Raw genomic sequence first — 16,263 nt, 5'->3', positions numbered from 1 at the left:
TGCCGGTAAACACCCCCTCCTAAATCTAGGAGACTTTAATGCCCCTAACCAATTATGGAGTCATTCCAGCAGTACACCCAAGGGCAGAGCCCTCTGGGCACACATACAAAATCACCGCCTTACACTTCATAACGACACTGACATACCCACACGACTTGGTAACAGCGTTTCCAGGGATACCTCCCCCGACCTAACACTCACACACAGAATCCAGCACGCCAACTGGACTAACTTACAAATCAACCGCGGCAGCGATCATTACATCATCCAAACAACCTTACGCTTCCGCCACAAACCCCTCGCACCAAAGCCCCTCAATCTCACTAAATGGGACCAGTTCCGCGATGCAAGGCAAATGTCCGCCCCTGCCGACATTGCCGACATCACGGAATGGGTCCAACAACTCCACGCCGATACACAGGTACACACCACAACCCTCCCTCTTGACGCACCGCTCCCCACAGTCGATGCCCGGCTCCTACACATGTGGGAAGCCAAGGCATCTCTCCTGAAACGCTGGAGAAAGCGCCGCCACATTCGAAGGTTGAGACTTAGAATTGCTCAGCTCGATCTCCAAATTCAAACATATGCCACCCAGCTGACTAACTAACAGTGGGGCCAAATATGCGATAGCATGCACGGTCAGCTTGGTAGTAAGCGGACGTGGCAACTATTACGACACCTCATAGATTCCACCACCTCACGCACACACCACAACCATCACATAAGCAAACTCTTACACGCTCACAAAGACAACTTAAAGGGACTCTTTGCTGAGCTTCGAGAAAAACACCTTACCCCCGCACGTCGTTTCTCCATTCCCCACTACATCGGCATACCTAATCCGGACCTTGCTACACCGATCACAGAAGCCGAGGTGCGCCACGCATTAGCTAACCTCCGCACGACCTCCGCTCCTGGCCCCGACCAGATAAATAACAAAATTCTCCGAAACCTGGACGACATTTCTGTAACGACACTCACAACATACTTCAACCACTGCTTCGACACTGGCACCCTTCCATCCTCGTGGAAGGATGCCAAAGTCATCTTTATTCCCAAACCCCACAAACCGGTAAACGCGTCAAACCTCTGACCAATCTCACTCACCTCATGCATTGGCAAAACTTTCGAACACATTATCCTCAACCACCTCAATAAATATATTGAGGACAACAACCTCTTTCCACCAGAGATGGTGGGATTCCGCCGCTCCCTGTCGTGCCAGGACGTTATGCTTCGTTTGAAGCACGACATCTTGACACCCAACCCTACTCACGACACACAAGCAATTGTGGGCCTTGACCTTCATGGCGCCTTTAATAATGTGGATCATTGCGTCATACTTCGGCAGCTAAACCTTCTGGGGGTAGGCGAAAGGATCCACAATTACATTGCCGCATTCCTCTCCAACCGCATCGCGACAATATTTATTGGCGCGGAGCAATCCCCTACCTATCACCTTGGGAGCTTTGGCACGCCCCAGGGGTCCGTGCTATCTCCCCTGCTCTTCAATTTCGCCATGCTCCACCTTTCACGCTCCCTTAAGACCATCCCAAGGCTGAACTTCTCCCTATACGCGGACTACATCACCCTCTGGGTCACAGGTGGCTCAGACGGTGAAATTCAAGACGTCCTGCAGGCCGCCGCCGATAAGGTGGAGGCCATTGCGGGACGCATGGGTCTCGTCTGTTCCCCCGAGAAATCTGAAATCCTTCTCCTTCCTGCCCACACCGGCAACCCTAGACACACTCCCGACATCCACATCCTCCTCGGCAACAAACATGTCCCCAGGGTAGACAAGCTCAGGGTTCTCGGTCTGCATATTCAGAGCAATCGACACAACACTCACACCCTCCAGACACTCCAATCCACCGTCGACAACACTCCCAGACTGCTCGGCCGCGTGTCCAACCGACACGGCGGTCTGCTCGAAAATGATCTTCTCCGACTAATACAGGCCGGCCTTTGTCATCACAAAGGTAACTTACACAATCCCACACTTACACCTTCTCAGAAAGGAAACTGACAAGGGCAACACCCTCCTTCGTAAAATCTATAAGTTCGCCCTAGGTTTCCCACTACGCACGTCCACAGAACGGCTCGTGCAGACCGGTACCTTCAACACACTCGACGAGCACGTGGAAGCCCATCTCACCTCCCAACAAACCCGTCTTTCCAAATCGAAAACCGGACGACACATTATCAACTCCTTAGGTATTTCTCCACCATCTGTCACTCACCCCAAACACGCCATTCCACAACACATACACGCGAATTTACACATTCTACCACTCCCTAAAAACATGCACCCTATACATCACATCCTGCGCAGGAGGCAAAGGGCCAAGGCCCTACACAGAAAATTCTCCAATTCAACCGACGTGCTCTATGTCGACGCCACCGAAAATAGCACTGGCTCCAAATATGCCCTCTCAGTAATAAATTCGCACGGCCAGTTAGCTACGGCCGCCTCTGTCTATGCTTCTTCTCCGGAGGAGGCGGAGGAGGCGGCCATAGCCCTGGCTTTCGCTATTCCAAATTCCTCCGTCATTGTCAGCGACTCAAAAAGAGCCATCAGCAATTTAGGAGCGGGCAGGGTGTCAAGGCAAGCCCTTTCCCTAACCCTCTCTAGCCCTCCCACACAAGACGTAGGCCTGATTTGGACCCCAGCACACGCGGGTCTCGCCGGCAACGAGGTGGCTCACGCCAGCGCCCGAGGATTAACGGACCGGGCGCGGGCATTAGGTGAGTCGCAAATCGTTGCTTTCGAGAGGCCGTTTTCCGCGCGAGATCGCCTTCTCACATTCCACGACATCTGTGCACATTATACACTCGATCGTCTGACATTTCCTCCCTTGGCACGTAATTCTCCACGTAAACGCGAGATCATGTGGCGGCAGCTACAGACTCGCACATTTCCCTCCCCTCACTTTCTACACGTCATTCACCCTTCTCTCTACCCTTCCCCGGCCTGCCGCTTCTGCTCAGCGGCCAAGGCCAATCTCGACCACATAATGTGGGGATGCCCTCAACACTCATTACCCCCTCCCCTTAATAATTTAATTACTAGTGAGGAGCAGTGGGGTCTGCCTTGCGCAGCTCCAGGCCCGACGTTCAGGAGGCCATCCTGGGGTGGGCTGAGAGGGTAGTGGAGGACTACCTCGAGTATACCCCTTCCCCCCTCTACCCCGCTGCCCCTTTCCTTGTAAAAAGGATAAATAACGTTGTTACTACTACTACTACTACTTCTACTACTACTACTACTACTACTACTACTACTACTACTACTACTACTACTACTACAACTACTACTACTACTACTACTACTACTACTACTACTACTACTACTACTACTACTGGCCGTGGACAAGCCACGTTTTGACCGTCCTGCAGAAGTCGTCGGCGCGTATGGCGGCCAACCACGGTCACAATGAAGTAACCGGCGGCCATGACGTCGGCCCGATGCCGATTGCCGACCACCGGTGGTCGGCACACAGATCGGCCTGCGGAAGTCGTCGGCCCGTATGGCGGCCAACCACGGTCACAATGAAGTAACCGGCGGACATGACGTCGGCCCGATAGATCGGCCAGATCGGCCACGTGCAAACAGATCGGCCACATGCAAAAACCGAGCCCGGCCCGACTTAGATGGCCGAGATTGGGCCTTTGTCTCTTTAACTGGCCATGGGCGTCGGCCCGATTTGCTACCGAGCTCTCTCTCTCTCTTTTTTTTTTTTTTTTGCTTGGGCAGTTAATATTACTCTATATAACTCAAAATAATAACTTAGTACTATCTGTCGTAAAATAAAAGCACTTCGATTTCGCCCTGTACAGCGATTCGCTGGAACTGTGTTTTGTGTGCCAGCATGATGCCGCTGTTGTTGAGGTCAAGGGTCGACCGCTACGGCAGTAGGGTGGCTAGAATGGGGCCACCCATTCTAGCCACCCTAACGGCGGCACGGACATTTTTGTTGCGACGGGTTGTGCGAAAAAGGACTACCGTAATCGAATGCGAAAATGTTTACACAGAGAAAACTGCAAATAAAAATGGCTATATTTGGCTACAATTTTTATTTTTTTTTTTGCTGAGAAAATGAGAAAATTGTAGAGCAACATGAAAAACTCCCGATACAGCTTTCTGTTGCTCAATACGTGCTACATAAATGTGTTTTTCCGAGCGTGAAAGATGCCCGCGTATACACGCAAAGCGCGGGCTCCTTTCACACTCGGAAAAACACATTTATGTAGCGCGTATTGAGCAACAGAAAGCTGTATCGGGAGTTTTTCATGTTGCTCTACAATTTTCTCATTGACATTTTGATAATTAGTATACTACTTCTCGAGATAGATAATTAATTACAATTAACTAATTAAATCTCAGTAACGAAAAATTGCTGGCGGCTACTCCACTGCACTGCAAACAATACGCACTAGGTTTGCTTCGCGTAACGCCGTTCCTCTTTTTTTAAATCGTGCTGCGTGATAGCTGGGACACCCTATATATATATAAGATGGTTTTGCCTGCTATAGCGAATGAGAGTTTTATTTATAGTATTCACTAATAAGTGTGTTTGTTACTGCAAACACGTGCGCTTATTCCGGTCGGGAGATCTCACTTTTTTAATTATTGCATTTAGAATATTTGTTATTTTTTCCTTTACATATATATCGTGAATATATATGTCTATGTACCCTTTGATTTAATTACCTAGAAATACATTGGCCATCTTCGCGCCACGCAGTTAATAAACCTGGTTTATTTCACTCTAATGTGGTTTTCTTCGATCATTGTCCCTGATCAATATCCACCAACAAGAAGCGTGCGTAAAATGACACGATATCAATAATAAAATTTTCTTACGTAGCCTTCATGGTGCAGAGATACCAGTTACTTTTAGAGGACAGTGGTAAAAACAGCAGTTCACCTGGCTAAAGCTACATTTGGTACCGGCCGCCAAGAGTCATAGGCGCACCAAAGCAACTAAAACATTAAAAAAATGTACTGCACAGAGGTTCTGCGAGAAAAACTGGGCGTCTGCCAGCGTCCGCATAGCGAACGCGCGCTCGCTAGCAGACGACGCGCTTGACAACGACAGCAAAATTGAAGACGTCGCGTTGCATAATCCATGCCTCAAATATATATGTTTGGCAGAATGGTGTAAACATAAATTTGCAGTGGAAATAAAGCACTATTTTAAGATCGTACTATGCACAATCGGCCTCGGCGCCCGCAGCGAAAGTACGTTGAATATGCCGCGGAGCGCGGCTCCGTCCCAATCCAGTTCGCTCGCAGCGCCCTCGCACTATTTTTCCACACGCGGCGCCTCAGCGGCAGAGCGCCGTTCGGCCCACTCGACCATTGTCTAGTACACTCTAGTTCAGGTGTCAGGCTGTCAGCAGCCTGTGCTAGAGTAACCTAGAATATCTCTACCTGTGCTAGATAGTTACGGCCATAGAGTTTCTAAATAAGAAACTCTATGGTTACGGCAGTCAGTAATAACGAATTCCTTCCCTTCCTATTAAAACGAAGCTTTCATTAGCTACTTTGCCGGGTTTCGCGTGTCTGCTGAGTAGGTCCCTATCTCGACGGGTAAATATGTGGATTTAAATACAAAGGGTAAATGAACGTACCCGCAAAGTGGCTTAATAAGCCGTGTATGCTACCCAAGGATGTGCATAACACCTGCACATATAATGTCCGCTCGCAGGAGCATACCCTATGTAAAGCACACCAATCTGGTAATGAAATTGGGAATTATATTTCACAATCATTGTTTTACGTTATTACTATCCTTGTTTTAGAAATTTGGTATATCTGACATTACAGTGTACTAGAACGGCTATGTATGTCCCACTGTTACAGTCCACTGTCACACAAGAGTCCGAAATGTTGCTTGATACGTGTCGTACTTTTTCTGTGCCTACGCCTGCCATCACCAAATTGTACGCATCGCGATTAATTGTAAAGCATTTAGTTTACCGCTTTGCTTAAGCTTCGCTTCCACAATGAGCGTTAATTGGATTGGAATTTAATCTTGCTTGACTTGTTCATTTGCATTGTCTTGTATCGTCTTGCATAGTCTTTTCATTTTATTCATGCCATTCGGCAAATTTCTACATGGAACCACGTTAATAAGTGACTTATTTTGGTTGCACTTGTTTTAATCTTGCTTGATTTTTTGTTAATGAATCGTATTTTCATTTCGTTCATGTATAAACCCTCTCTGTATAAATAAATAATAAATAAAAACATATATTTGGGATTTATTGTCTTTGGCTATTTTGGGCTATCTTTACGGATTGCGTTTGGCTACTTTTGGGTTACTAGTGAGCCAGAATTTGGCGGGTTGTTCTGCGAGTACCTGGCAACCCTGTCCGTTTCTGTCATTGAGCCAGCTTTGTTTAACGTAGTTTAGCCAATGGTTTAGCGTGAACGCGATAGAAACGAGAAAGAATTTGCGCTTTTTCCGTAGTGATGTTGCATGACGTTTGTACAAGAACTTAAAGCTTGAACAGAAATGGTAAGGCGAATCTGAATTTCATTGGTATCTCCCTAGGTCATCTCTTCCGATAGCTGCGTTCGCGTTACAGTGTTCGTGCTCTTGCATGTTTACGGTTCGTTTACCTGGTCCGTGTAGTGTCTGTGTCTATAATAATCGCGTTTCGATTTTTCGCCTGTGCAAAGGACGCCAGGATACCGCTGCCCGTGGAACCATTACCCAATGAGACAGACGACAAACGAATATGGGTCGGAAACCTTGACAGCCGTCTGACCGAGTAAGTTTGGCAGCGTCAAGCTTGTTTAAAACATCTTCGTAACAGCTTGTCTCTGTGCTTGGTATTTACAAAGCTAGCTTAGTGACTGTCGTTGCTACATTTACTCACACTGCAGATTTACCCGCAGTTTGCTTAGGCCAGTGGCAACGGCAACTCACTGCCTGCATAGCAACACAATTGAGTGGTTAAACAATGTTTCATTACTGTTTTACTAAGCGCTGCGCTAAATCAATGTGCGTACCAGGCTCCTCTGTTGAAACCGATGTTATTATGTTGGCTATGGCTTTAAGACGTCATTTGGTGTTACGAAATTTATTTACGAATACTGTCAGCCCTATACAGTTACAGAAGTGGATAACACTGCATGTATATATTAAAGTGACAGCAACACCAACGATTGTGTCAACAGAAAATGGCATGTCTTATCAGGTTGGCTAACAAATGCGTGTACCTGAAAAACAGACAGTAAAGCAAAGAAACCAATGAAAGTAGAACCAAGAAAAAAAAAAAAAAAAGGCTGCGGTAAAGCACCAACAACCAAAATGACAGCTTCATCGAGAAACGCTTTGTACCTTAATTCTTATGTAGTTGTTACATACAAGGCCATTAATGCAGTCTTAAGTGCGTGGACTTCATAAGATGAAACAGCCACATGGAAGGAATTCCACTCATTGATTACTCATAGTGAACAAACTAGACTTAATACAATCAATTCAGGCAGCAAAAACTGTTGAACATTGAATGGTGATGTCTAGAGGCTTCATTGCAATGAATCTCAAAATAATTGGGCCAGTTGAAATGGACATGATTATAAATAATAAGGTAGAGGTATTTTTGTCTTTCATATTTAGTTCCGGATTGTAAGGAATGAAGATTAGCACTTCAAGCAGAGGAGTCGGAGAGGCAGTAGTTGTTTAGCATGAACCTGGTGGCAAGACGCTAGATTTTTTCAGTTTTCAAGATATTGGTTGCTGTTTATGGATCCCAGACAATCTTCACGTACCCAATAATTGGTCTAACTAGTCTTTTGTAGGCTAAGCTCTTTATTTCTTGAGTTGCAAGATACAAGCTGTGCCTGAGGACGCACAACGCTTTGTTAGCACATACATAATCTGTATGGTCATTCCATCACAGATCAGGGTTAAATAGCAAATCTAAGAACTTGTGTTGAGGTTCTCGTTAGTTCATAATTGTCGATGCTGTTAGTCTAGAAGTGTTTTCTTTCTAGGAACAGTCATAACTACTGTTTTAACTACGTTTAGCTCCAATTTCCAGTCATCACACCATTTTCTTGGTATTCTGCAAGTTACAGTTATAACACTTCATGATCATTATGGGTTTCTGTTTTACTCTAGAAAATGTAATCATCTGCAAAAAGTCTGATTGGTACATTGCCTTAAAAGAGGGTACCCTCTCATGTTCAGGAGATAATGAAGGAATATAAATAAAAGGGGGGTCAAGTACACTGAGGTACCCCAGATGAATACAAATGAAAGTCTAGATTTTGTTTTTTCTACCTGGACGTAATGTTCGCAAACACGTAAATAAGAAAAACCACTGCATAAGATAAGCATTCTGAACCAGAATTTTATTTTTGATCATCTTTCCTAAGAAGCTTTATTGAATGCTTTTGCAAAATCCGTGATACATGTGTCCATTTGGCTGTGAGAGTTATAATTTCCAAAAGATACTGAACTAATTCGATAAGCGGAGAGGTAGTAGATAGAGCTGTGGTTGACAGGTAACAAATTATGCATGTTATAAGTCAAGATATGTTCAGCTATGAATGGGTGCTGGTGTACAAGATTGGTTGATAATTTGTTTTTGTTTTTTACTGCAGCTTTTAAGAACAGGCTTTGCTTGTTTGCATGCCTTGGGAAAAGAGCCATTGCTAAGGGAGGAGCAGAAAATAAAACCAAAGTATTTTGAGTCCGAATCGGTGTACCAGTACAGAAATTCATTAGAGATGCTATCTAGTCCTGGGGGGCTTTTCTTTATCTTTTAAGTTTAATAAATTATTAAACACTCCTTGCTCTTTGCTCAGAAATTTCAACATCTGTTATAGGTAGTCTATCTGCTGATGTGATGACCTGATGTTCGGTATAGTGCCATTCATTATCTGGAGTGAAAACTGATGTAAAGTAGTTAATAGAACTTTCAGCAGAAGGTTGCATTTCGGATTGGTATAGACACCTCCAAAATTTGTCAGGTGCCTTGCCTAGGAACCTAGGGACTGTGACGTAAAAAAAAAATTGTTTATGGTTGTCCACGAGCTGCTTGAGATCTTTGCTAAGTGATCTCAAGCACTCTGGGGTTATTTGTACACATATTACACTTTCATCATAGATTTCTTTTTGCCTGTATTATTTGTCTAGTAATCTGGGGATTCTTATTTCTAGCTTTTTTTTTAGTATGTTTGGGTAGATCATTGTGAAATTTCCGTAATTAAAAAAAGATCGCCTGTGGCAGGTAGCATAATTCTTGCCCTTGAGCTGGATTACTTGAAGAGGCCGATATTACTAGCATGAGAAATCAAAACACATATGCAACTAATTAACAAAAATCACTAATCAACTTTCTGTAGCTCCCAGGAGCGTGCTACACACAAGTATCATAATTCACGCGTGTGGGTAGCAAGTCTTCGCTTAGCGCATGGTGGTGCTGGACTGCTCCTTTTTTACCTGCAGGCCGGATCGGCCAATAATTAATTACTTTATAACACATGTTACAATTTAACAATAGTATCTCCATTCAGTGGAGAGGTGGCCCTCATACCACGCAGCCTCATATATACACAGGGTGTTTCAGCAAACACTTTCAAAAATTCTTAAAAGTTGCCTGTGGCAGATAGCACAATTCTAGATCATGAGCTGGTCCACTCGAAGAGTCAGACATTAATTGCACAAGAAATTGAAATGCATAATCGACTAATTAACAAAAATTCACTGTTTTTAACTAATTATCTGATGGCCAATATTGCAATTTACAAATTGTAGCCATAGAGTTCGCAAGGCGGATCCACTTGGAACGAATTCTCGGGATGACACCAGTTTCGAGATAATTCCCGAACGTTGCGGAGAAATGCATTGGCGTTCCAGTTACTTGCTTACCAAAACGTCGCTTTATGCATTAAAGCACAAAAGTAACTGGAACACCAATGCATTTCTCCGCAAAGTTCAGGAATTAATATCTCGAAACGGGTGTCATCCCGAGAATTCGTTGCAAGTGGATCCGCCTTGCGAACTCTATGGCTACAATTTGTAAATTGTAATATGGGCCATCAGATAATTAGTTAAAAACATAATTAGTGATTTTTTGTTACTTAGTCAATTATGAATTTCAATTTCTTGTGCAAGTAATGTCCACCTCTTCGAGTAGACCAGCTCATTAACCATAATTGTGATATCTGCCACAGGCAACCTTTAAAAAAATTTGGAAGTGTTCGCTGAAACACCCTGTATATAAACCTGTGATTGGACTTATGCTCCAAGTGTGTGTGTGCATGCGTGTGTGTGTGTGTGTGTGTGTATATATATACATATATATATATATATATATATATATATATATATATATACACACACACATACACACTTGCAGCACAAGTCCAATCAGAAGTTTTTCAAGATCTTTGCAACACATTCTAAATATAATTTTAATCTGTGCTTTTGATTTTGATGCACTGTCTTCGCGCACATAGCGCCTGAAGGGGTTAATTTGTTGTAAACCAGTTCAACTTTAGCTCCTCTCGACCTTATCTCAGATGAAGAAAGCAATAAACTTTACTGGATTGCTACAATTCTTTCCTTCAAGTTCTCGCTTATGCTTATTTGGGATCATTTAGGCTTAAAACAGTTGCTTAGGATTTCAGTTTTGTCTGTCTCTGAACTCTGCAACCCTAAATAGGACAGGACATTCTCTACTAAGAATCTTTTTACCGAGCCAGTGAATTTGCTCAGTACTGATAACTTTATGATTCAGTATACCACCAAAGGTGTCAGCATTAACCTTTTTCTTCAAAATACTTTCAGTGTCAGTTCCTCCTTCTTTAATCCCTACCCTTGAACGATTTTCCAAGACTTTTCGGTGGAAGACACTAATAGTGAATTCCAGTGGTTGATCTAGAGCGGGGTGCCAAATCCGGGAGAGAGCAACAAAATCCAGCACGGGGCTACCCAATCTCGACCGACCAGCAAAAAATAAGCATTGCTCTGGCAGGGAGCACAGGAGATCTTGGGCCCCGCATCCACCCGCCATATCAAACACCTCAAATAAGAGCTGAAGACAGGTGAGCCACCCGGCCAATCCGGAAGTGACAGCAACACATCGTCGGAGTTCCAGGGAAATCTGTCTCTGCCCAGCAGATCAACGTTGATCACTCTGTCGTGCAGCGGGCTGATCTAAACCAAGATGTGGAAAATGCAAACTTGCTCTAGATCGACCAGTGGAATTCGATTTCTCTGCCACGGATAGAAAAAAGGTGCTCCAGATCTACCTATGGAGTTCACCATAAATTGCTTGTCATTTTTACCAAGACAGTCTTCAAGCTTGGCAAGCCTGTTATAGACTGCAGCCAAGCTTTCCAGTTTATTTTTTATGGTTACAAGCCTGCTTTGCATTTCAAACAAGTTTGCATCAGTGGACACTTGCTTTTCTTGAATTTCATACATTTTAGATAAGATTACTTTGCATCTGAAGGATTTTTTCTATAATCATACCTGCAGTTTACAGTAAGTCTAGGAAGTATAGGATTTTCTTTGTCACTAGAAAGCTTTTTTGACAGGCCTGCCATTGAGAAACATTCCATTATATCATTCAGAACAGAGTGTTGACATGGCAACACTACCAAACAAAAAATTGAGCCATTCCACTCTGTGAACGTGGATGACCAGTGAAGCTGCTTAGCACACGACACAAAAGCGACACGGAGTGGGAGGCCGCGTATAGTCTGGACTTCCAAGGAGCAACATACCTACGAAGAGCGACGACAGGAACAGAGACAAGGCAATTGTCGCTGGGAGTGTGCACTACACGCGGCCTCCCCATTACGACGAGAGAAGTGAAATTCAAAATGGAGAATGGCACCTTGTCTTACATACATGTGTGATGGTGCCGCCGCCCCGGGAGAGCGGCAGGAAACTAGGCATGCAAGCAATTGGAATGCTGACAAAAAGAGGGTGATGCGAACCTAGACATGGCCGACGTGGGTCGGCCTTCTGGGCTAAGATCTGATCGTAGTATCTGTTGTTACCCTTGTTTTTGGGGCCTCTTTGGGTCCCAGGTGTGACAAGGGTAGTTCAAAGGCGTGTTACAGGTCCTGGAGTCCACAGGGGTATGTGACATTGCACTTGGACCTTTTCTGCACTATCACCAGGATCGGCCCACATTTTTGCACACACACACACAAAAAAAAATGCACGAAAGCCTAACCGTAAACAGCTTCGCTGTAAGATAATCGCTGTAAAAACCATATTTTCATTTACTGACCTACATGAAAAGAGGGACGTGAGGCGACATAGTCGCGGTGCTGTTGATGTGGCCACTGAAGAACTTAACCGCTGGCGCCTCTTTTCAAGCCAAGGAGCATGGAACGCCGCTATTTGCTCTGGTGACATCATGGTGCGCAAAGATGGCACTTTGAATACACTGTCCACAAGTAGTTCCTGCTGTTATGTGCCGTGGGGGAAGCCTACATCTGGCCATACAGATGATTTCAACTCTGCTTGTAACCAGCGATGTTCTTTGTGGACAATTTTAATCCAAACGTTAGCAAAAAGCACCCAGAAAGCTTCTGCACAAAAAGAGGCACGTGAGGTGACATAGTAACAGCCCTGCTCCCATGTCCACTCTGTCCAATGACTGCGCACGGGACATGTGATAGATTGTATGCAGTGCTCATAGTGCTTCATCATGCATTACAGTGGTACCATTGTATCACTATTGTGCCTGCTATGCCTCACACGTTGTGATTTCAGACATGCTGTTAACAACATGCATGAATTGCATGTGGCTACAAGAAAACCTGATGATGTCACAGTTTGTTAAAATATTCACAAGTTATTTTCATAGTGCTCCTTTTGATAAGGCCTCCAATATTATGTTTCTGTCATTGCCCTTAAATTGCCATCTTCTTTCTTGAGGACCTTTATAAAGATTGATCTCTCTCTCTCTCTCTCTTTGCAATATGAATATTGTGCCTAAAGACTTTATGCAAAAAAATTCAGGGATCATGGGGGTGTCCTGAGGTTGCTTCCTGAAAGATATGTGCATCCACATTATGGCTCATGAGAGCGCTTGATTATATTTCCAAGAACCTTCTTTTTTTTTTCATTTTTTTTTTCAGGTTTCAACTCATTAAAGTACTGAAGAAGTATGGCAATGTTAAGAAATTTGACTTCCTCTTTCACAAGGCTGGTCCTCTGAAGGGCCACCCCAGAGGCTACTGCTTTGTCACCTATGAAACCAAGGAACAGGCTGAGCGTGCTCTGAGCTGCTTGCATGGAAAACTGGTTTTCTCAAAGACACTTGTGGCAAAATGGGCTAATAACGTCCCAAGTGTGAGTATGCACAGCAGATTTTGTTCTGGGGGGATCTGGATCTACTTTTAAGCTCAAGAAAGTAAGCATTATTTTTTTACTTATAGGTTAAGTAAACAGCATGCATTCCTTAGTCGGAAACAATAGGGCCTTGCGTATATCAGGGGTGGGAATCCTGTGCCAACGGTGCCATTTTGATACTCACGCAAATTGCTGTGCCAGAGCTGCTGTGGCACTGAAAGGCCACCAGTGCGGTGCAGGGCATTGTCGTTGCTCTGAGTGGTCGTGCAAAAGTACCTTTCATACTCAGACTGCCAGTGGGCGCAAACAACCGCACCCAATCGCTCATCGTCCAGATGTCGCAGTGCTTCTAGTAAGTCTTGTGCAGTCAGTCATGTGCAGAATCTGGATTTGAGCTTGTTGGTTTGTCATAATCAAGAAATTCTATAGTGCAAACTAGATGGGACAGAAAACTTGTACAGGGAGGTGCCCATCCTGTCCTATGTGTTCGTTGTCTGCATCTAGTTTGTGCCATAGAATATCTTGTATCAGTTACATTGTTGTAGCTGTTACGTGGTCACAGTCTTAACACAGTTTCAAGAGGTTAGCTTTGTTAACTCTTTCATTGCCATGCCTATTCAAATTAATCACCGGTGAATAATGATTTTGATCTGTGATTTCAGCTTATTTAAAGGGACACTAAATGCAAAAACTAAGTTGACGTGGACTGTGAAAATGCCATTCCAGAAACCTCTCAGCGCTTGTTTCGTGAGAAGAAAAGACTTAGTTTAAAAGAAAATTGCATCTGAAGGGTCTGCATACCTTTAGCGCAATTCAAATCTCCTACCCTTGAGCGGAGGAGTGGTAACGTTGCATATGCCATCACCGTCGGTGAGTAAAATGGCGCCTGAACGACGGCGCTACAGTTTTCTGCGAAAAACACAAACACCCGGCCACGGAGGAATCAAGCCAAGACAGAGCGCTGGATTTGTTGCTGCAGCTGCTCTTGGGGGGGGTCAAGTGGTGTGGACTGTTTGGGAATCCCGCGACATCACATGGACCTGGTATTCGTTGCTACTTTCAGTTTGTGTGTGTTTCGTGAGCCAGCAAAACCAGGGCAGCACTACGCGATAATGAAGCTACTGAAACACAAAAACGCGCGCTGCGCAGAGTGGAGAAAACGAAACTTTTCGGCCGCCCGTGTCATTGTGAAGGGTGACTTCAATGAGTTCTTTTTTTTTTCTAAAAATCAAATACAACAGGTCAAGTAGCATTTTCTTTCGTCTTATAATGCAATACAATAATTGTTTTATTACGTGTGGTTGAGTACTAGTGACAGAATTATAATGAGGAATGCCTTCATCATTGGCTTAGTACTCGAATTTCCCAGGGCAGTCTCTAATCATGTCCTTCATTTAACTAAATTTTTTATTACTAAAGCTCTGTTCGCTATAATATTGATGCCTTAGACGTTCTTGAGCACTAATCTATCATTTTAGCTTGACTCAATATTTGCTTTTAGTGCCCCTTTAAACTGTTTCTCAGACACATAATTCTATTCAGTAGGTAGCTTAGCAGAAGGGTTTTCAGAACCAGATTCGGTTCTGTTTCTGAGGCATGCACATTGTGGCGAAAATTCAAGTGACCTCTGCCTTTAAAAAAAAGTGTGCGGCTCGTGATTGTGGCACGTCAGATTTTGCGTGCCGCGAAGGATTCGGGCGGGAGAGACGAAGACGACGAAGAAGACGTTCTGCTCGATCGGAGCTGTTCTGCTGTGTGACCGGTTGTTGCTTGTGCTGTTATTACCGTGACAATATGTTTATGATCAAGACACCTGCAGTGAGTCAGAGGGTGACATTATATTGCTAGATTTATGATCTTGCAGTGCTGATGAGTAATATTTGGAAGCAAAAGTTAGCAACTGTCTGTCGGTAAGTTTAGGTTTCAACTGAGTGGTTTTATTCCTCTCAAGCACACTTCATGCCCTACATGCAGGGTTAGAACACTTGCATCTTCAGAGAAAAGCTAACTTTGTTCAGGTATTGTTATTGTGAAGTTTTTGTGTGAAGTGAATGTTGTGAAGACCTCCTTACTCGAAAACCAATGCCAGAACTTCAACACCAACCCAGTAAGATGCAGAAGAAGCAAAACTGCAAGCTGGGCTATTTGGAGTGCAGTGTAGAACAAAAAATTCCAGATGAACTACTCAGGCAAAACTGAAGAGGAAAAAAAATCCTGCACTTGTGTAGTGCAAGCCCTTTTCAAATCCTGCGCGTAATGTAGCTGCAATCCTGCGCTAATGCAGCTCCACTAACGTGAAACCTGGGGAAGTGCGAAGCAGTGATGCGCCGGTCTTTCCCTTATGTTATTCTTGTGCTATTCTTGCACAAGTGAGGAGGAATCTAGCACTTGTGGGGTGGTGGTGCCTTCTCTTGCGCTGCGCTAGTACCAGACTGGCATTTTGGAAGCGATTTTTCACGAGTTTCTGCTAATTCCCACATATCCCGGCTCATACCCGCATATCAAATGTGGGTATGCGCCACACGTGATTTTATTCTCGTTAATCGTGACATAACTGACAAACATGTGACGTTATTCATGTCATGACCTATCAGTCATGTTAGTCATACATTCGTACCCTTCCATGGCAATTTCGGTATAGTATACGAAGTGAACGAGACACGAGTTTTTGGCAGATCTTGTTTTTGCGCGGTGAACACGACGACATCACATCACATTAGATGCCGACAGCCCGGGCCCCTAAAGTGCTTCGCACGTAAAACAAATTTTTGCTGCCAGAAGTGCACAGTCTATCTTTGTCTCATGCAATATATTGGGACTGCTTCAGTGCATAGCACAGGCGCCGGAAAGGCTGACTTCCTTGTGTTTTGTATCTGGCAAACTGTTGCCAATTATTTATTTTATAGAAGTCTTCTTGAAATATTTA

At 44.2% G+C, this 16,263-nt stretch overlaps 2 protein-coding genes across 4 annotated transcripts in view; both read left to right on the top strand.

Moving 5' to 3' along the window:
* Window positions 1–1,195: 1,195 nt before the first annotated feature.
* LOC119433669 (uncharacterized) lies at window positions 1,196–2,029 on the top strand. The gene has a single exon (XM_037700949.1). It carries the CDS (start codon window positions 1,196–1,198, stop codon window positions 2,027–2,029), a length of 834 nt encoding a protein of 277 aa, XP_037556877.1.
* A 4,332-nt stretch (window positions 2,030–6,361) lies between these two features.
* LOC119436331 (probable RNA-binding protein 18) overlaps window positions 6,362–16,263 on the top strand; it is a 33,740-nt gene continuing 23,838 nt past the window's right edge. The window contains exons 1-3 of one of the 3 annotated variants that reach the window (XM_049657082.1): window positions 6,362–6,618; window positions 6,689–6,780; window positions 13,124–13,337. In XM_049657082.1, coding sequence (XP_049513039.1) covers window positions 6,610–6,618; window positions 6,689–6,780; window positions 13,124–13,337 — 315 coding nt within the window. In that variant the 5' untranslated portion in view covers window positions 6,362–6,609. The remainder of the gene's footprint in view (window positions 6,619–6,688; window positions 6,781–13,123; window positions 13,338–16,263) is intronic. The other 2 variants (XM_037703155.2, XM_049657080.1) reach the window with 2 other exon arrangements.

This window comes from Dermacentor silvarum, chromosome 1, assembly GCF_013339745.2.
Source record: "Dermacentor silvarum isolate Dsil-2018 chromosome 1, BIME_Dsil_1.4, whole genome shotgun sequence".
Classification (NCBI taxonomy): Eukaryota; Metazoa; Arthropoda; class Arachnida; order Ixodida; family Ixodidae; genus Dermacentor; species Dermacentor silvarum.
This window is presented reverse-complemented; position numbering and strand designations above follow the sequence as displayed.